Raw genomic sequence first — 21,263 nt, 5'->3', positions numbered from 1 at the left:
CTTTCTGCCCAATGTCAAATCAGCAGGGAGCACACACATTTCAGCAAACTGTCATTAAAAGGCGTCTCTTCCCTGACTTTCATGGGAGGAGAGGGGAAGAGGAGAGAAATGCCCGTCTGGGGGTCCTGCAAGATTGGGGGGGTCTGTGCTCCCCTCGATGCCCTTGGCTCTACCTGCCACCCCTCCTGCTCCGCGCCGCCAAGCCCACGCGGGCTGTGTTCTGTAGGCAGTGGGGTCAGTAGTGTTTGGCTGTCGGGCCTTGCTGTGGAGCTGGAGGAGGTGGTGGTGGTTGTGGGAAACACTGCAGGGAGGAGGAAGAGGGTTGTTTTGGGCTGGGACACCGAGCATGACCCAAACCTGCCCCCGGGACACATTAGCAACGCATCCCAGGTGTGTGAGCAGAGCCCATGGTGGCTGCCGAGCGCAAACAGTGCTGCTTATCTCTCAAATATTTGCTCAAGGTGGGTAGGGATAGATACTGTTATCTGCTGGGAAGAGAAAAAAATGCTGTGAATTGGAGCAGAGGTGCTGGAGAGACCGGGGCACCTCACGCTGGGTCTGGCACAGCTGGGTCTGCTCTGAGCCTGTCCCTTGTCCCAGCACAAGAAGGTACCTGCTGGGACAGAGGGGCTGGAGCAGCAGCACCCTGCCCAAGCACGCTACATCCCCGCCGCGGCAGCACCGTCTGGGGTGGGCATCTTTTTCATATTTCCATTATTTTTACTGTAAAACCGACTGGGTTTGTGTATAAGTTCCAAGCAAAGCAAACCGTAATGGAGAAAGAACCTGCAGCTGCTTTCCCGAGGGGTGTATGTTAAAAAATCCCAACCCACCTGAGAAGCGAGGAGAGCTGGCCAGGAGAGGACAGGGCTGTCCCAGCTGAGCAGCGAAGGGGTGTCCTCTGCCTCCTGCCCTGATGGCAGTTGTAAGAAAAAGCCATTAAAATGTCATTTCTGCCAGGACAGACGCTCCCTCCCGCCCTGCAGAACCTGGCTAAAGGCTGCATCTGTCTGCAGCAGGATTTCTGAGCTGCCTCCCTTTACAACTTCGGCTATAAGGAACAAGTGCTGGATGGTTATACTGAACCCTCACGCCCTGTTACCCCACTGCTGATTTTAAGCCCTTTTCCCGTTAGAGGAGGCAGCACTAAGGGTCTGTGCACCCCTGGCCTGGCTGCGGGATGGAGCAGGAGCACTGCGCCGCCTTCGCCCTGCGGCTCCACCACGGCTCCCATCCTCATCAAAGATAACATCTTGACCACCTCGGATGGCTGCAGGCCTACGCTTGGCTCGGAGGGTGTTTGAGCTGGGGAGGATTTTGTTGTAAGCATCTTTTAAATCTTTTATTTGTACAGTGATGGGAAAAAGGGTATGTGGAGGAGACTCTGAGTCTTAAACTGGGGGTATAAACTGCTGCTCTGCAAACTCTGAAATCCAAGCAGCCACACGTGCTTTTGGGACTGGTTCACATGCCTGAAGACACACAGAGGTGCCCCCAAGGGGGTTTCTGGCACAGGTAAGCCCAGATCAGGAGCCAGCTTCCAGCCCCAAAGGGAGTTCAGGCATCGAGCCCGCAGCGTTAGCCAGGTCCTGCTCTGCTCAAGCCATCCCAACCACCCACTCCTTCTCCCACTGCTCCTACCAGACCAGGGCAAGCACCAGTGTCTCAGTGGGGCAGCCTGGGACCCCGGCGTCCCACGGGCACTGCCTGGCCCCAGAGAGGCACCGCTCAGCCCCGGACCCTCCAACCCTGATGGCACAAGCAAGCTACCACAGACGGTCAAGGACAGCACTGATCCATGAGAACCAAACGGAGATACTACAGCCTGTGACCCCAAAACTCTCAAGAAAAGAGCATCAAGTTGTACGGTCTGATCTCAGCAGAGGGATGGAGGAGGTAACTCACAAGGTAAGAGCTTTATCCATCTCCCGATTCTGCCTCCCAACTCTGGTCCTACAATGCCATAGGAGGTTTTTGAGCCCTACCCTCACTTTGCAGTGCTTTTGAAGGATATTACACTCATTAACTATTAAGCACCTGAAGGAACTGCAGGATCTATTACCTAGATTTAATACTTCATATTTTGCTATTCAGGCTGGAATATCTATTTTTGCAATAGATCAGAGCTAGTCTATATAATATCAACATGTATTTTTAAAAGTCAATAATCCATAAAGAACATTATCATCTACCATGCAGAATCATTCCTAGGAAGTTCTGCAAGGATTTTTTTTTTCTTCTTTTTATACCATCACTAAAAGGCAAAATTAGATATGTAACGTATTTAAGTCAAAACAAAGGCACAGACATTATGTTTTCAGTTCTGTTACTATCAATTAAACTCCACTGGAGCAACAGGTAATAAAATCCACTGAAATGGAAATTACCTATTATTTTTGAAATACCATAAAGCATTCATGGTAAGGATAAGAGATCCTACAGCTCTCTCTTCTGCCTGTTGCTAACAGCCTATCTCCACACTTCAGACACTTTGGCGGGTGACTTGGATATATAATTTCATGGAGATGTATATGGATTCTTAGATTTTTTGATGCATGATACTTATTTTTCAGTTTGTAGAGACAGTACTGCCTGTACATAAATTAGCAGTTAAGAGAAGAAATTGGAAACACTAATCCCAGGCCAAGAAGCTCACTGTCTTCTCCTGGCTTAAAAAATTCTCTTGGTAGTCAAGAGCCACCCTGGTCCTGCATTTGCGTGGCCAAGCATCCCAGCAGGGAGGAGGAGGAGGAGGAGGAGGAGTGGGTCCAACAATTACAATGAGCAGACCAAGGGAATTAAGGCTCCCAGGAGCATTTCTTTCCAGGCTTTTCATTTCCACTGAGTTTACCAGGGTGTTACCCCTAAGCCCCTCACATCATTGGGATACCGGGACGATGCCCATCAGCACTGGACACTCATCCCAAATTTACCAGCCACGTGTCTGCTCCCCGGGGCCCGGCTCCTGTCACCCGTCCCAGGGGCAGTCGACAGCTCAGGAGCAAAGTGCTGCTCACCACGAGTAATGGTGGCAGAACCCAGCCCTCCGTCAGGCTCCCCATTTTATTTTGCCTTACTAAAGTAGCGTTTGTATATTTTAGTGTGTTATTTTAACAGCTATAAAAAGACTTCGCTAAACAAACAGTTTCTAGTATGTTAATTGCTGCATTATGAATCCTTTCATGGCATTCGGCGTATAACCACATTTACAGGCAGGATAAGCAGACACACACAGACAGAGCCGCGCTCATTCGCTACACACATCAGCATCCCACCACAGTTATTTCAGCCGTCAGTCACAAAATGCATTTGCTGTGCTTAACAAGAAAAAAAAATGTAACTTTCAAATGCAGGTGCAATTTGCATTTCTCCATTAAAAGTTCCAGAAGTTCCCTGTGCGCCACTGTGGTGGCACTGATGTTCACCCTCTGTAGCAGGGGCAGTGACAAACAGCTTCCCATCATTTTTTGATGCTTAATCATACCCTTTGCATCCATTTGGGCTGGCTGTGCTGCTGTGGAGCACCCGTGGCCAGAAGAGAGGCCTGGGCCACGCGGGGCAGATGCAGATGCTGCAGACACTGGGCAGCCCCACACAAGCTGCAGTCGCTGCAGTTCAAGACCGGCCAGTTCTGCCACCCCTGTTCCCAACAGGCAGCAACTACCCGGGGAGAGCGAGCAGGGCAGAGCCTGGCTGACTTGCATATTTTTAATAAAAGTAACCAAATAATATTACAATACGCTATGAACCCTCAAAACGCAGAACTTGTTAGTGGTAGGAGCTAAATATTCAAGTCCAGGTAACTGCAGAGAGAGTCATACGTTGTAGGTAATACCCATCTATTTGGGAATTCCTCTCTTCATTTTAAATTGTGGACTTACATTTGAAGTTAAAGAAGCACACATTAGCTGGATTTCCAATACTATAATTTTTTTCCAGTACAAAGTTCAGGTTACTTTTACTCTTCTTGCGTCTTTTACTTCATTCTAACTGAGCCTTTGTCTAAGTAGTTGCAGATTAAAAATATTAATACAAATTTATGTTGCTAGAAGTATCCTATTTTTATTATGCCATTGTTGCTGCTGCTCTGATTTAAGCCCTGAGAGGGTTCTTGGCCTTTCATGTTTGCTCAACAAAGAATTTAACACTAAGTATTGGCCATGAAAATCAATGCAGGACAAAAATTCTTTAATTTAAAACAAAACCCTAACCTAGCATCTTAGTTTCCCAAAGCATTCCCCAGTTTCCCAAAGGCCCGGATCCTGCAAGAACTGCATTTCAGCTCAAGCTCTGTGGGAGCTGCGGGCACTCTGTGGAATTAAGCTGTTAATACACGAGAAGGTGCACAATTCAAGTAGAACATTCCTGCCTATACAAGCCTTTTCTTGCTGTTCCTTTAACCACCCCTTCTCCCTGCACCGCGGCCAGGGCCCCGGCCAGCACAGGGCTGCTCCAAGTGCCTGCTCCCACTCCGTGTCACTCCAACTGGGACCAGCCCAGGAGCTTCACTAAGATTTTCAACCCTGACTCGTTCCGGACATTACTCCCACTTAACATCACCCTTGTACAACTGGGCACGCTGGGAGGCTGGAAAACATGCAGATACTAGTTTTATTTTAATATAAATGGGCTAAATCCTCGCTCATTGAAGTCAAGAGCGAAACTCCCACTGGGACTCGGTGAAGGCAGGGGAAAATTCCAAATGGCACTCATTTAGCTTTCCGGGTGCGAGTGGGGCCCTCCGCATCCTTTGCATGAGTGGGTGCCCCGAAACCGGCACGTTTCAGGCCGCAGCAGCGGGAGAGGGACGGGCACTGGAGGGCTGCACAGCCTTGTACAGACTCCTCAGGGACAGCCAACGCGCTCGCCTTGGTACCTGCCGCTCACGCAAACAGCTGGAATATTTACGAGCCACAGCCCTTCACGTCTGACCCCAGGCATGCAAAAGCTGAGCGGCTTTTTCCCAAGATTCTTTTCTTTATTTCCAGAAACGAGCTCCCAGACATGGGATGAGCAGGAGCAGTGGGTGACCCTGGCTGCCCACGCCAGCCCCCGCTGCACGGGGACACTCACCCTGCTGCAAACAGGAACAACGACGCCTCTCTGGGCAGGGAAAAACTCACTTTCTGCTTAAAAGAATCTGCCCACACTGCTGGGCTATTGGTTGCTATGTCCATTTGCTAAGCTTTCCAGTTCCTGAGAATGATAATACCAAAAAACAAAGGGCTTATCTTACATTTTTCCTCAATTTGCTTTTCCTGCAGCCCATCCTTCTGTCCTCCAGAGAGTAAAGGGCACTGATTTTGCCCAGTCCCACACACCACCCCTAGAGTGACGCTGCTGGACGCCCCCGGCACCGCTCACACCACGGCTCGCTCCGGCACGAAGACACTGCGGGGAGCTACGGACACACTGCCACTGGTTACAGCTCCCTACAAGCAGGTATGTGACTGGGTTGCATCCAGTTCTCTATCCATATTTTTGTTATCACACTTAAATCGATGAACGAATGATGCTTCTGTTTATTCTTACCTCTGATTAAGCTGTACCCAACGCATTTTTCCTGCCTGTTCACTTAAAGACACTGAACACATCAAGAACCATTCGTTAAAAAGCTATTTTGAAGGGAGAACAGCCACCAAAGCCCTTAAACCCATACCAGGCAGGAAGAATTGTGCAAAAGGCACTAGTTTTTGCTGGTGAGCCCGAGCTGCTGGGCAGAACGGAATTGGAATTTCCAGTAGGTTTTTGTTCCTGCAGCAGGACACGAGCAGGGGCAGGGAGGCAGCAACCCGCTGACACAGCCGCTGGGGAGAGCCCGGCTCCACCACCACATTCCCAAAAAAAGGGGGAGACCCTGGTCCGGGGGCTATGGAGAGGGATCCAGCACTGGGAAGGAGACAGCAGTGCACCTGCTGCACAGAGGACGCTCCCCGTGCAGAATGAGGCTTGGCAAAAACTTGAGAATAATAAGAAAGCCATTAACTGCTGGACCCTGATGAGGTATTGAAAGCTGAACCTGGCTTTTTTATGTGACTGCAAGAGATTCATTCTTAAATACAATACCATGGTCATGGGTTTGATTCTGGGCCCAGTGAAGTCAAGGCCAAAACATCCTTTGATTTAATTGAAAGCAGAAGGAGGCCCCCGCTTTAACCCTCGCGTCTGCAAACAGACTGTAACTGGATGTGAGCAGAAGAGGAAATACGTTTGGAACTGGTTACAAATCCATGCTTGGTTTTTTTTTTCCCCCCCTCTGCAAGATTAAGAAGTGGTCATTGAATTTTTTTCCCTCATTCAACAGCAGTGTTAAGTACCACTGGCCTGAATTCAGCCCTCATTCCCTCCCAGACGACCTCAGCACAAGCAGAGGACCCAGCTCCTCTCTATTGTCATCTTCTGGTTCCCATGGAGTTCCACTGGCCAAAGTTGCCCGTTAAATTGTATGTAAATTTTGCAACAGCAGAATTTAAGCAGCAGTCTCCTGGAAGGCACACCACGGTCCCCAAATGCCAAAGCTGCAGCCTTTGGTGCGAATGGCACCGGTACAACTTGTGGGCACCACACAGCATGACGCCGAAGAGGTGGAAAAGAGTCCCTGGTTTTCATTGTCTGCTTTCTCCAGAGAGAGAGCTTTGTGGCTGCAGAAGCCTCTACCAGATCTAACGGATTACCTGCAGTGCTGGTCACATCTGCACTCCATTAGGAGAGGGGCGTAACGGGAGCCTGCCCTCTGGACTGGGATTCCTGCAGCCTTTCAGCTTTACGGCACAAATCTCAGTTTCCAGCCCTTGCCAACCCATCCCTCCCGAGTCCCACCAACAGCAAGGGTGCAAACGCTGCACAGCAGCTTCCCGCCAGCCACGCACAGGGCTCCTTGCAGGTTTTGCTTTACGTGGTTCCTCAGCAGATGAAAAAGCTGCAATTTTAGCCTTTGAAGGCCATCCCGCCTGGCAGGGCTTCAAGGGAGAGCAAATCCGGCAAAAACAAAAAACCAAACCCCTCTGAAATGTTGATGGGAGTCATTTCTTTTTTAAGCATCAAAAGGCTGAGGTTCATGCTGATCACAGCCGATGAGGCGATGGAGCAGGCAGTCTGGTGGCCAGAGCACGGAGATAAGAGTTTCTAACTCCAGAGTTACAACCCCAGCTCTGCAGCCTCTCCCAGTTACGGAACTGGGTGAGGAGAGCCCCTGTGACTGTCTCGGTGGAGTTACACCAGGGATGAGAGTGACTGACAGCACTGACCTGTGCCAGCCACCAGACTGTGTGTTTCATGTCAGCACAGCACTAGGGACACACTGCAAGGACTAGGTGTACTCCTCAATTTATGACATTCCATCCAACAGAGAAAGCTGGCAGTGGCCACGTGGCCAGCAGCAGCACGGGCCACCAGCCCTGTCTCCCCCAGCCCCGCATCCTCCAACAGCCCCTCCTTACTCTGTGCTCCAGAAATCCAGCCTCCCTCGTGCTTTCACACACAAATCCCATGTTTGCGTGCCTGCAGTTTTCTTCTATTTAAATATGCACTTTGTTCTTAAAGATTTTATTAACCCATGAATAGATTAATTCTGATTTCAGTTATACAGGTACAAATTTGGAGAAACTCCTCCAAAGCCAGCGGAGTCATCTCTTTGGGAAGGCTGCCTGAGCAGGAAAGGTATGTGCACGATGCTTTGTCTTCATTTGCCCGTTGGTTTTACACTTCCAGGTATTTCTGAGACCGAGTACATTGGATGCCCAGCAGAAGCACCTTACAACAACATTCTGGTTCTCATGACTCCTCTCCACACATCAAACCAGCATCCATCCCTGGTGTAACTCCCCAGGGCTCATCAGGGTTATGCTAGGGATTATTTTGGCCAGGTTTATCATTAGGGACAGTTTTCTAGAAGAATAGGGCTTATTTTGTTTCCATTTAAGCTTACGGTAAAACTCTCATTGACTTAGTGGGAAGAGCGATTTGGCCCAACCACCCAATATCCAAACTACCTCCATGTATTTCAGTGGAAGCAGGCAAGGAATTAATAAGGTCCAATGTATTTTTAAATCTTAGATTTCATAAATGATCACAAGCATGTAGGTCACAATATATACACAGAACGACACCTACGACAACCACCAGTGGGATCATTAAAATAATTAAGTTAGGCCTAGAGACAAATTCATTTCATAACATGTTCCTTACAAAACAGATACCCCCTTGCTTCATAATCCAGGGAGTCTGTTTTATAAACTTCCTAAGTAGTTCATGAAATATCCCCCTAAGCAGACCAAGCCAACTTGCCATCGCAGGGTCTTTATAAATCAGAAGGCAAACGCCAGTGACGTGGATTCAAAGACCAGCTGTGAAGAGGTAACACCTCCTCTGCCCCACTGGTCCCGGTGCTTTGCCGTGACCTCAGGACACGATTTCCAGTACAAAGCTACCCAATCCACCTCTTTACACAACTCCTTTCCTCGCGACGAGGGATCTGGGTGCACAGCACATGAAGGAGCCATCAATAAAGGGATTCCCCTTTGCTCTCAGCGTAAACCCCAGCACAGGGGCTGTACTTCACCCCACGCTCACCAGCAGGAACTGCCTCCCCCAGCAGCACGTGGAAGGAGGAGACAGGCTGATTCCACAGCATCCCACAGGAGTGGTTTCTCAAAAGATGATGCTCATGCTTTTCATGCTACCGCCCCAAAAATGACTGCTGAAAAAATACTGAAATTGTGCCGCTGGCACCATGGTGCCCTGTCAGGTGAGTGGTAAGCAAAAGCAGCAATGAAAGAAATGGCAAAGTACGTGACCAACTCACCTCAGAAACTGCTATAAATAGAGAGTGCTAAATAAAATTTAAAAGAAAAAAAAAAAAAGCTGAATTTTTGGTCTCCTTGTCTGCTGGCCTTCTCTTTCTGACTTTTAATAAGGCTAGTTTTCAACCTGCTGTGAGCAAGAGGGGTGGGCATTACTGATGTGCGAAGTCTAACTCAGCTCTACTCGTGTTATCGTTGCAGAGAAAGAAAGGGAAGTGCAGAAAACAAGAGGAGGTCGGCTGGGATCTGCATCGAAGGTACCGGAGACACGGGTCAATGTTCACCTTCTGGATGGCTGTAAGTGACACCCCTCCTGACCACAGCCAGGCTACACGGAGATGCCTGCTCTCCCCTTTGACCAGCTGAGCCCAATAAGCTCCTATCTGGATAGGAATGTGCAATTTTCTCAAATTCAGGTTTTTGAACGGCCTGTGCCAGACACAGCACTACAGCCATAATTTTACCTCTGTAGGTCAGAGGAGTGTCGATTTGCTGTCTCCTCTCCATCACTAGCTGGTGTGCCCCTCCTAGGTGCCATAATACCCTTTATGCCTAGAACTACACACAACCCAGGCTGCAAATGTATACAGAGAAACAGCCGTTTCCAAAGAACTGTCCATCAGAGACTAGCCAGGCAGTATTTTCCTTGTACGTTTCATCAAATATTCCAAGTAAACACACAAATAATTCATTCAGAGGCAGGGCCCCACCTGAGCACCCAATTACAGTCAGCTCTGCACTCCCGAGGGGCAGCCACTGCCTCCCCACAGTCCCCGGCAGCGGTGACCCCCTCCCCTGAGCAGCAAACACCTTCATCACAGCAGACAGCTCAGCTCTGCTGGGGCTCCCAACGTGCCAGTGAGCAGGAGGTCCTGGAGAGGTGGACGCAGACGGGTCTGAAAAATCAGTTTCCCTGTAAATTCCTTCCCTCCCGTCCCCCCCAAGTCACCGGAGTGAAGGGTTGGGGCTACTAGGACTCTTCTCCTTCCCCACCAAAGCTACTGCTCCAGCTGGGCAACCACAGCCCTGGGTAACACGGGGAAATGTGCTGTTACGGTGTCCTTCCCATCTCCAGGACTGAGACAAGGTATCTAACAGCATCTTTCCCAGCTGGCGTTACACCCCTGTTACTAATTTCTGTTATTTTCCACAAAAAATAACAGAATACTGTTGTTTTCCTCTGCCTGTGAGGGGAAGCAGCTCCTCACCTCCAGCCCCAGGCTCTGCCCCACTCACTGGAAGCATCCCAGCAGGAACACTGGTCCATCAGCTCATGGGAACCCACGCTTCACACCTTCCCCTGGGCTCATCGGAGCACGGCACGGCCTTGTGGGACCTCAGCCACGCAGCACCCCACAAAACAGCTCATTTTACACCCCCTGATCCAGCAGCCTGGCAATGGCAGCTCCTGCCCTCGCTCCAGCTCCCACTCGGTAAGTGATACATCCACAGGCAGACTGGGGGGAGACAGAGGGTGGGAAGGGGAAAGGTGCTTTTTAAGGGTTTTTTTTCCTTAAGGGTTCTGCTGGTCAAAATTCCCTTGGAAACCAACGAGAGGTTTGCCCAGTCAATAAACAAGTAAGAAAAACTGAAAAGATTTATCTCTAAATTGCAGGTGCATGAAATGAAACTGAACGTGATTTTAATCTCTGCGAAAATTCTTATGTTAATTCAGAAAAAGGCACTGCATATACCCAAAACCTCTGGGTTTTGGCTCTTGCTCTCATGTGCAGCACACACCTGATGGCCTTGGCCAGGGGCAGAGCTGTGGGGAGCCCCGGCAGGCTCCCCCCCGTCCCCAGAGCTGCCAGGCTGGCGTGCAGCATGCCCACAGCCTGCATCTCCCAGCATCTGTAACGGGCAGGAAAAACACTTGCTCCTGCCTCCTCAGGTGTTTTGCTTTAAAGTCTGTGTACGGTTTAAGTTCACAATACCCATTAAAATTAATGAGCTTTGCGCCGCAGCTCGCATGCAGGCGCGTTTTGTAGCGCTTTGCCTGAATGTGGGCTGCTGGCCCTGCTCAGGAACTCCTTGTCTTGTGGGTGATGCACAGCCCTCCAGAGCCCCGTGTCACCCCACAGACAGGGTGCTCAGCAGCTGCCCTCAGTGGGAAGAGCAGGATCCTATGAAGGGTGGACTGTGCCATGGCAGTGCGCTTGTCTGTCCCCTTCCCTGGGCTAAAAAGTCATTTAGGAGGCATCCAGAGGGACTGGAGAGGGACAAGAGACTACACAGGTGGTGGGTGGGTGAGCAGCATGGAGAGGTTTGGGAGACACCTAAGTCAGGACGGACACTACCAATGCTGCAGAGGCTGTGCCAACCCAGGAGAGCTGATGCTCCAGAGTGGGATCTGGTGCTTCTGCAGCCATCAACAATCTCCAGTTATGAGCCCTGTCCAAAGCACAGGTCTTGTTTAAGAACTGATTTACACCCTAACCACCAACATGGGGGAAGTGACAGAATTTGTTAATTGGACGTTTTCTTGTAATAATATCAAGATTACATAGATTTGATGGGAAATCAGAAAGTAAGTCACAGTAAGAGTGACATTAGATAGATTCTACAAGAGCAAGATGTAAGAGATGCTCTCAAGTGTGCTAAGTCTGGACAATTATATATCCTAAACACAAATTATATATCCTGAGCACATCTGAATTAAGAATTTCCCTGCTCCCTCCCAAGAAGAAGAGAGCAGGACCCAGCATGGAGCCCTTGGTGTAATGGCTGAGGTGGAGAACCTGCCTTGTAGCTCAGTAAGCGCCGTGTTTGAGTGTATGGAACCACTGTATTACACTACATGGTGTCAGTGACCATGTCCTGTCAGGGACAACAGAGAGGTCCTAAAACTTGGAGAAGAACATTCCCCTGAACTCAGTCCAGCCTGGTGTGTCTGCAGAAGCAGTGGGAGAAGCAGAAGATCTCAGGTGACAGGGCTGAGCTCCAGCCACCAGAGAGATGGAGGTTCTGGAGGAATCAGGAGGGGAATTAAAACTCACAGATAGTTGCAGAGTAGCTAGAATGATAAAGTCACGCTTGGTAACAGAGCTTGGGTGAGGGAGGGTCTATACAAGAAACATTCAGAAGAGAAGATGTGCTTTGGGGGACTCCTTTGTAAATCACCAAAAAAGTCCATGGGTTCTGAGAAAAGTGAGGCAGGGATATGTCTGGAAAACTCTACTATGTCTTGCAAGAGCTAAGGTCACATCGTTAGTTTCTGAAACAGTTCATTAAGCCTGTGCTGGTTTTCTTTGGAGGACAGAGCCTCTAGAGAAGGGGGTGGGAAAGCCCAGGTGCCCCAAGAGCTGAGATCAGGAGGTGCTCTGTGGCTCAGCACACCTTGGGCCAGGGGGGCAAAAAGCTCCCTTTTCCTGAAGAGGTAAGAAAACCACCAGAAATACTCAAGAACAGCGGCTTAGGGTACCCTGACAGAGGAAAGGCTGGGAGCAGAGAGGTCTGGTCTGACAGGTCCTGAGCTACAAAGTGTTGGGGGGCAGCTCTGTGCACCCCCACCATTCCCACCTAGACATCACCACTTCAATTAGAATGATTTCTGCTCGCTTTTGTCACGACTGACGCCACGGAAAGCGTGACCTTTTGTAAACACATTTTGAATAGAAGAACATAGGTACCTTTAATAGAGGGCTGTACAACAAATATTAATTAGCCAAGAATGTAAGGTAAATATATTTACCTTTTATAGCAGAACAACTCGCAAAGCGCTCACAGCAATTCCCTGAGCTAAAAACACTATTCAGGGCTGTGAAAAGATGAAAAATCTGGCCTTGCTTTCTAACGGAAATCCAAACCCGTATCAAAACTTCCAGTGAAATCCTGGAGCTGGGGCTTGCTGGGATTTGGAACTTCTCTTCCACTTGAAGTCCATGAGATGTTTGCCACTGACGTGGTGGGGGTGAGATGGGATGATCTGGCTTTGAGTACTCCTGACTGCACGTTCTGGTGTGGGTTTGTTTCTTAAACGTAAGAATTGTCTCGCTCCCTTGGATAAATACAATTTGTGACTCACTTTATAGATGTGCTAGAGCTTTTGCAGCCTTTACAATCTGTCATATAAATCCGTATTCAAGTGTCAATGTGTGAAGGAGCTGCTTTAGAGGTCCTCTGGGTGAAAACATGAATGGAATTTCTAGAGAAAATGGTCTCAAAGATGAACAATTTGTCTATTTAGCCAGTTACTTTAGAAATAAGATGTTGACGGCTTCAATGTTTTTGTTTTTTCTTTTCACCTGTAACTCACAGCTACCAGAGTTGGAAGTTTTGGTGGGAGACCATGCTGAAAATAAACTGCTGAAACTGAGCCTCAGATCCAGGTAAGGCAACACCAGCCTCCTGGTACCTCCAAAGCTTGTTATCTTCAGTGGCAATTTTGGCTATGCACTGAAAGCAGCCTCAAAGAGCTATAGGAAGAGGGATTAATAGTATTATTTCGAGATAAAATTGTGGTCAACAACAGCATAATGATGGCGGTCACAGAAATTTTGTATGTTTCTCATCTTCCCCACCTTTCACCCTCTGAAAGGGCAGTGTGCTTTCCTGGATGGTGTTTCATTCAGAAAGGCAATGGGAAAGGTGTGTAAGAGCAGTGTGTAAGGTGAGCGTGAGTGATTTAGAAACCAGCTCTGACGGTGGCGGTTTAACCCTCTTCTCCACCACACCAGTTGTGCACTGCTCAAGTTTTCTCCTTTTTAGATGAGAGAATTTATGTAGCACATAAAAATTATCTGGAAAGAGGGCGTCTACTCACTTTAACACCTAAACTGGCACCATTTACTTATGCAAATTTAATCAATGGGCAAACGCTCTTCTCACAGCAGCTGCACTAATACAAACAACATCTAAGACCTTGTCAAAGTTGCTCTGAAACAACTCCGGGATCACTGAAATGCGAGATTTGGCCTCCAAATTCACATGACCATCATTGATCCAGGTGAGAAAGCCTTCCAGAACCGGGTCTCTTCCCTCCCTGAGCCAGACCTGGCCCCCCAAGCTGGGAAGAGCCAGAGACAGCCCCCCAAGCTGGGAAGACCCAGAGCTGGCCCCCCAAGCTGAGAAGACCCGGAGCTGCCCCCCAAGCTGGGAAGAGCTGGAGCTGCCCCCCAAGCTGGGAAGAGCCAGCGGAGCACAGCCAATGCTAACGAACGACAAGGAGCACTGTATCCCGCTGCCTGCTGTCAGGTGTAATTTATATCATACCAGAGGGGTGACTGCAGAGCAGGTATAGGCAGGAACTGGTCATACCTATACTTGCTCCTGCTGGGCCTGATCTGGCAAGCTGCTGGGAGCTCTTCCCCTCCCATGGAAGTCAATGTGAACAGAGTTTGTCCAGGACCTAACAGGATTTGGCCTCCTCAAAATACTATGGAAGCATAAACGTGATCCGATGATTTATTTTTGTGTGTTTTCCATCAGCACATGACATCAGTCAGGGTTTGTATACACACAGTACTTACACGCATGTGCACAATCTCTATGTGTCCTTAAACATACATGTGCAGTATCTACTATAAGCTAAAAGCCTCCTTGGGATTTGGGAGCACAGAGGAGGAAAGGGGGGTTGTAACACAAGCAAACAGGAAGTTTATTCCCACAGCTTTCACTTTTAGTGAGTGCAAACTGTATTTTATGTGACTGGAGCTAAGATTTAGCAAAGCGTTTCAGCACGCGCTTACATCTTTCGCTGAAATACAGTCTACAAATTTGTTTGATTTCTTAGATTTTTAAGCTGATGCTCAAAGTGAGAGTTTAATAACGCTGTCCAAAATAATCCAGAAAGCTCCACATGTGGATGGGTATGGCCATACCTCTGTCCATGGCCATGCACACCATCACTGAGCGTAAGCCCAGAGTGCTCTGGCATTATTTCTAGAGGTCTGGCTCAGAAAATCTCTATCCTTCCTCCTACATCTGCAGGAGACCTGGGATTCCTCTCCCAACCAGCCCCCCATGATGACAGTCTGTGCCCATGGAAGATTCACACCGCCAGGAGCTCCAGCCACCCACACGGAATAACGGCAAGTCCTTGCCTTAGCCAGGAACGAGCGCAGGCCCCACTTAGTGGGGAGACCCCAGCAAGGCCACTGGGCAGCACCACAGGACACCAAATTCAGAAAAGAATTTAAAAATGAAAAAATATTGAGGTGTACCCTCCATCCAGCTTCATCATGTGTGCAGCAGTATGTCCTATGTGGGACACGGGTGAAGGGATATCTTTTGCTATAAAACTGTATGTGGTTACTATTAGATCTTTGTGATTTCCAGGTCTGGTCCCCTGAGCTGTTACTGCAGTGGGAAGTGAAGGTCCAGCAGCTGAAGAAGCGTTCAAGCCTGAGATAACACCTCCACACAAACCTAAGGCAACACACAGCCAAACATCGGGCAGCACCTGGGCTCTGGTCAGTCACAAGGTTTGTACTTTTAGTATAAACCAAGTGCAAAACTTGAATAAACGCACTTTTGTTATTTAGCAAACAGAAAAAAAAAGAGAGGGAGGGCTAGATCAGTACTCTGTTCTCTTTAAATAAAATCTGTGAATTTATGTATATTCTCCCAAAGCTTCTGTAACTGAAATTTTTATTAAGTAAGTCTGATATGGGGCATATTTTAAAAATAGTGTCAGCAGTGATATTTTAAAATGTGGAAACAGATGTGCTATTCCATTACAACTGCTGAATCTTCACAGTATTTTTTATACTGTGAAGCATTTGTCTGCTTCTCTGTTATAAACCTCTCCCCACTGAAGAGATTTCCTCTCTCTGATTAAAGAAGTACCACACAGACATCATTAAACAGACACTGTCTAGAAAACTCATATTATTTTGGCCTAGTCATAAAATAGAGGTATTTTAATAATTGTTTCTTTTCCATGGAGAATTTCAGCAGCCCCCTCTCCTTGGAATGAAATCACAGCCATATGCTTTATGACATCAGAGGCGTTTCAAGGTGTCGCTATAAATGTCATTTATTGCTTGGGAACCTGCCAAATCCGAGCAGAAGTCCCTAGTTCTTTCCAATGGAAAATCTTCAATTGCAACTAGAGCTTTATGCTGGTTGTCACACCAAAAAAATAACTCTCTCCCTGTACAGAAATACTGGCCGTGCAGGGAGCAAAAGCTCTGGCAATGGCAGCTGCTGACCTGGGCTCTGGTTTGCTTTTGGGTCCACGTCACGGAGCGTGGGGGGGACCCTGCCACTGCCACCTCCCTTGGGGGACACCGTGGTACCGGCCCCCCGAAAAAGCAGTGCTCTGACTGACAAGAAGCTGAGCTGTTTTAACCATCACAACTGGAAATCAGTATCAGGTACGTTTTAACATAGTGCTCCAACGAATGGGCTTTAACCCTTAAACCCAGGGTCCCCTCCAGAGGCCTGATGCTGCCCAGGGTCCCCCGTCCTTCTCGGTGCCTGCTGCCCCGCGGGGCAGTCACAGAGCCTCTGTCACACACACAAATAGCCTCACGCCACATCTCCTCATCATCTGCCATACCTGTAGCCCACTCTGTGATAACACTGGCCACACAGCCATGTCACCACCCTGGCCAGCACAAGGGCTAGCCTGAAGCACGCAGAGGCTCAGCCCAACCCGTGGCTGCCACCCAGATATCACCCAGATACCACCCAGCCTAGCACTCCGGCTGGCCAACACAAGCATCCATTAGTCCCAGTGTAACAGAGCCCGTCTGCTTTCTTAAGGGAAGAAAAAAAAAGATTTTTTTCCCCTAAACGTGAAGGAAAGAAGTTTCTTGGTGCGGCTGGCAATAATCTAGGGCAGCACACCAACAGGTGCTTCAGACACACCGGCAGAGCGCGGGGGATGTTGAGAGGGAAAATGAATAGACTCCCTAAATAATACATAAATTTTACAGGCTTTCTTTTCTGTCGAACCCCAGTGAAGTTACTGTATAAATCGGAAACTGAATTATTCATAGCCGGCGAATACATAATAAATCGCATTTCGCACTGAAATATTCCTGGCAGGTACTCTTCCCTCTTCCCGGGCAGGGCCTGGGAGCGGCGGGGTCTTACCTGGAGTCGGGGTACTTGGTGAGGGTGGCCAGGCTGCTGGTGTACATGTGTCCTCCTACATCGATGTGCACGGGCGCGTTGGACTTGGTGAGCTGAGCGGGGAGAGGGATCCCTTGAGCGGCCAGAGGAGAAACCGGGGAGCGCGTTAGAGACAGGCGGGACATGCTTCTTCCCTCCTGCAAAGGCGAGGCCAAAAAAAAGAACAGTTCCTCTTAAAACGTGAGCAGTGGGTTACCTTTCTTTCCAGCGTGATCACAGATCTAATCAGATCGTTTTTGCATCTGCCTGATCGCATATTCGGCTAACAAATTATTGCCACCACTGTAATTAAGTGTATTTGCATCATTTTCTTCAAAGTACCAGAGGGGAAGAGAAAGATGCTTATTAGCAATAAGAAATCAAGAAAAAAAAATTTTTCAAGGTGTCAGCCTCAAGGGGCATAAAACAAACTGCAAAATTCTAATTAAAGGTCGCAGGCTTATGTGTTAGATGTGAAATATCCCCTGACAAACGAATAACCAATTTGTGAATTGGGATTCAGGGGGTTTTTGCAAGTTTGTCTCAGTAACGAGACACCTCTAAATTAGTGACTTCCTCAGTACCTAAGGCACTTAGTTTATACATGTAGTAAATTTCACATCAAACTAAGATCAATTTTCTGGTTTATTTTCAATAACTGTGAAATAAATGGGTAATTTTCAGTTAAGCCTTAATATTAGACATAAAGAAGTAATAAGCTTTCAAACTGAAAACAATTAATACCTGGGAGCAGTGAAAATGGGAAGATACATAAACTGCCCCATGCTTTCGTGGCAAGACGCGTTAGGAATTACTGCACAATCTGGCATGTGAAATCACAAATTCAACAATCCACCTAATGTCTACTGCCCTAAAAACATTTGAAAAGGAGTGAAATTTCTGAATCGAGTCCAAAATATCTTCGGCTGATGTACAAAGCAAAAAAATACTGAAACGTCTTAAAAATGAAGAGGACAACCATAGCAAAAGAAAATTCCTCAATTCTCTTCTGCAAGAAAAGCACAGCTCATCCTGCATGAAACGTGTGTCTCAAAGCTGATTTCGGTTCCATCGGTACAGACGGCACACGTCAAACGGGAAAAAAAACCCTTTATGAAAAGTTTAAGAAAACGTCCATCCATTCTCCCCCTTATGGGTAAAGCAACACATGCAAAACATTATAGTTGAAGACATTTCCGAATATAATCTAATTTTCTTGGTATTTTGTTCTGCAAGCATGCTACCGAGCACCCAGGCTCTTCCTCGCCTCTGACAAGCACTCTACATGCAGCATTGCAAAGTGAATCCCCATTTCTCCCACATTACTTTGACAGTGTTTCTCAGCAATCCGGAGCTGCTCTCCCCTCTCTCTCAGCAGCATTTTGCACAAGACGCCGGGCTGCACCACTCCATGAACATACAATTACCAACCCCCTTTGTCAGAAAACCGAATTCTGAGCTACACAGAAAGCGACCGAAAAAATCTGAATACATCTGGATGGCTTCACCAAGTCATCCCAACATCTCTGTTTGCTGCACTTCACCCTGCTCAGCTCCTGAGAACCCCCTGCATCCACAGCACAGAAATACATCACCCCATTATGAATCCACATCCTTTTCTCCGCGGAGGCTGGCCGGGCATCTGCACTGAGCACGAAGCAAACACCAGCTCTGTCCTAGGACTTGTGTGTCAGCCCATGCGAAATTGGGCATTAACATTTTTACTACAGCACCACCTTCAAGGAAAGTGATCGAATCCTTTCATGACTGAAGATGCCGCTTTCTTGTTTCCCACAAGAGCCTGTTGTGGGCAATCTTCAGTAAATACGCCATACAGCATAAATAAAAGAACTAACTTTTAAAAACAACTTGGTGTGTCAGTACCTACAGTATTTTAGCGATGTGTTTACTAATCTGTGGGTGCCTCATCTGTCTGCCAACGCAGACAAAGGGAGGTTTTTTTCTTACCAAAGAGCACTGTAAACTCATGTTCACTCTCTGCTCCTTCACTTAAATGAAAGGGTCAGAAGATCCAGGCTGAATGTCAGCCCTGCCTTTGTTCAGACCCCAACTATTATCACTAATGATAAAGGTACAGACCTCGCACCGCACAGAGCTGCCTCAGAAATAAATCTCAGGCAGTTTCACAAAACAAGTGCCTAATTAGGGCTCATCTGCACCCCTTGTTACAGTTTCCAAATGAAATCAAAGCACTTCCAGTCCTCTGTAAACGCGTCTTACATTTAACCGTTTGTCTTGAAATACAGACTTCAATTTTAAAATATGCACGGATAGCTAAAGATCAAGTGATCTGAATCTATTTGTGCATATTTAAACACTGCTGCTATCTTAGGATTTTGTTTAATGTTAGTATACCAGTAAATTCCTTGATCTGTAAAGAGTCTGAGATTCTCAGTGAGGCCATACTCACACAGTAGATATTTAATTTATACTATTCACTGGAGGGACCTTTTGAACAATCCTCTGCTTTTGGCATCTCTCAGCTAGAGCATGTGTTGAAAAAACACTTAATTATAGAAAATCACTGGAAAGCTAAAATAGTTCTCAAACTTTCATGGCTTTTCATACTTATTGAGGGTGCCACTGGCTTTTTGGGGGAGGGGAGGAGAAGGGGAACTACAACACAGGCTTTTCCCCTGTTGGAGAGGAGGATTCGCGTTAAAAAAAATGAATCCTACATTTCTACTGAAGTTGTGGAATTCAGTCATTTTCATACGAGCAAATTATCAAGGGGCGTAATTGTTAAGCACTACTTAAAGGACACTGAAAACCCTCTTACTGCTCCAAAAGAATAAATATCCCCTATTTCTTACAGTACCGTAACCCTATTTCTAATGCCTCCTTCCTCTTCTTAATGTAAAATGCAGCCAAAATTCATCACACTGAGTAATGTACTTATTTTATGCACAAAGCAAAATCCTAAATGTATTTATCCAGTGAAAGTCTTTATGCACATATTTTCTAATACCGATGTGAAAATTAAAACCTTAGGGGTAAATATGGCAGAAACACTAACAAACTTCATTTATTAAACCATGTAAAATAATCCTTGCTCTTTAGTTGCCTACAACAGGGTACAGCATCCCAACCAGTGGCACAGGCAATAACCCTGCTCTAATAAGTAACGCAGGAACCTGCTGAAGGCAAAATCAATAGAGCCTGATTCCCAAATTATCTGAATATTTAGTTTTTCAAACATTACACACCAAGATCTTTCAGAGCCAGCTTATCTTTTTCTGCCTTTCTAAGCTAACTGCATAAGTACTGCTTGTAAAAACTATTTGCCCATGCAAAGTGAAATAATCACAATGCCATGCTCATTTACACACAAAATGATTTTGTGTCCCATTGTGCTCACAGTTGTTCAGCTCTCTAGGGGTGATTAAACTAGCTATGCTGCTACAGCTTGAGATGATTTCACTGAATCGTTTCTCCATGAAGTTGCTTCTTTGCTAAGCTGTTATTTTAACCATAAAAGGTAAACAGAAGGCAGTTGTAAGAGCTCCATTCAGCTCCGTGCCCAGGGCTATAACCCTGGGGCAGAGAATGCTGAAAGACTGCAGAATTTTCCAGGGTGTTGCCTTTCTTGCTCTAAAGCCTTCAGGAATACTGTTCATTTAATACACACTCTAGATGATACATTTCAGATCCTACTAAAAGAAAGACTTCAAAAGTGTAAGAACTTTTGGGCGGATGAAGCTTTCCCACCTCTGCACATAGCTCGGGGCCATGGTAACCAATACTGCTGTTGATGTTGGGAAAATACAGCAGAAATCAACTGCTCAGAGCAGAGCAGGCAGAGAGGGACAGGGGGGTGAAAGGTTGCAGGGAAGAGACGGGCAGCAGTCTGGATAACGAGAAAAAGGGGGAAAGAACGAAAAAGGAGGCGGCTCCGAAGGAGGGACAAAGTTAAATCAAGGAGCAGGCACTTAAAAGACTACAGATGGGAAGCAAGACTAATTAAGGATGTAAAAAGCGCTTTGTTTCTAAAGTTTATTGTTGCCAGGATAAAAATTAATTGAAACTAATGCTGTTATTCACTCGTGCAGTTTAATTCCTTCACGCACATTTCGGAGGGGGAATGGGAGGGCAGGTTTGGGGACCCGCCGCGCAGCAGCTGGCTCTGCGGGGAGCGGGGGCAGGCGGGGACCCCCGGCGCGGCACCCCCGCCCGGGTACCGGGGGAGGCCGTGCCCCCCTCCCCGGAGACCTTTATTCCTCCACCGGCAGAGCCCCGGGGGCGGCAGCAGGGCGGGCGGGCGGCCCCCGGCCCATCCCCGGCGCCCCGGGGCGATGCCCGGCGGCGGGAGCCACCCGGCGCTGCGGGGCTGCGCGGCGCCGCCGGCCCTTCCCGCTCCTTCCCGCTCCCCGCGGCGCCCCGGGG

General features: G+C 47.8%; 1 protein-coding gene and 1 long non-coding RNA gene across 3 annotated transcripts in view; one reads left to right on the top strand and one right to left on the bottom strand.

Moving 5' to 3' along the window:
* Nucleotides 1-17,437, bottom strand: part of KCTD15 (potassium channel tetramerization domain containing 15) — a 50,138-nt gene extending 32,701 nt beyond the window's left edge. The window contains exon 1 of one of the 2 annotated variants that reach the window (XM_014942419.1): nt 16,842-17,437. In XM_014942419.1, the coding sequence (XP_014797905.1) occupies nt 16,842-17,005 (164 nt within the window). In that variant the 5' untranslated portion in view covers nt 17,006-17,437. The remainder of the gene's footprint in view (nt 1-16,841) is intronic. The other variant, XM_014942421.1, reaches the window with a different exon arrangement.
* Nucleotides 1,212-14,831, top strand: LOC106888299. Its single transcript, XR_001412084.1, has 6 exons — nt 1,212-1,908; nt 5,265-5,442; nt 7,581-7,659; nt 9,003-10,234; nt 13,059-13,129; nt 14,730-14,831. It is a non-coding gene; the product is annotated as an uncharacterized LOC106888299 (long non-coding RNA).
* Nucleotides 17,438-21,263: the final 3,826 nt, after the last annotated feature.

The sequence above is a fragment of the Calidris pugnax genome, unplaced genomic scaffold, assembly GCF_001431845.1.
Source record: "Calidris pugnax isolate Ruff unplaced genomic scaffold, ASM143184v1 scaffold28, whole genome shotgun sequence".
Classification (NCBI taxonomy): domain Eukaryota; kingdom Metazoa; phylum Chordata; class Aves; order Charadriiformes; family Scolopacidae; genus Calidris; species Calidris pugnax.
Note: the sequence above shows the minus strand (reverse complement) of the source record. Positions and strands in the feature narration are given on the sequence as shown.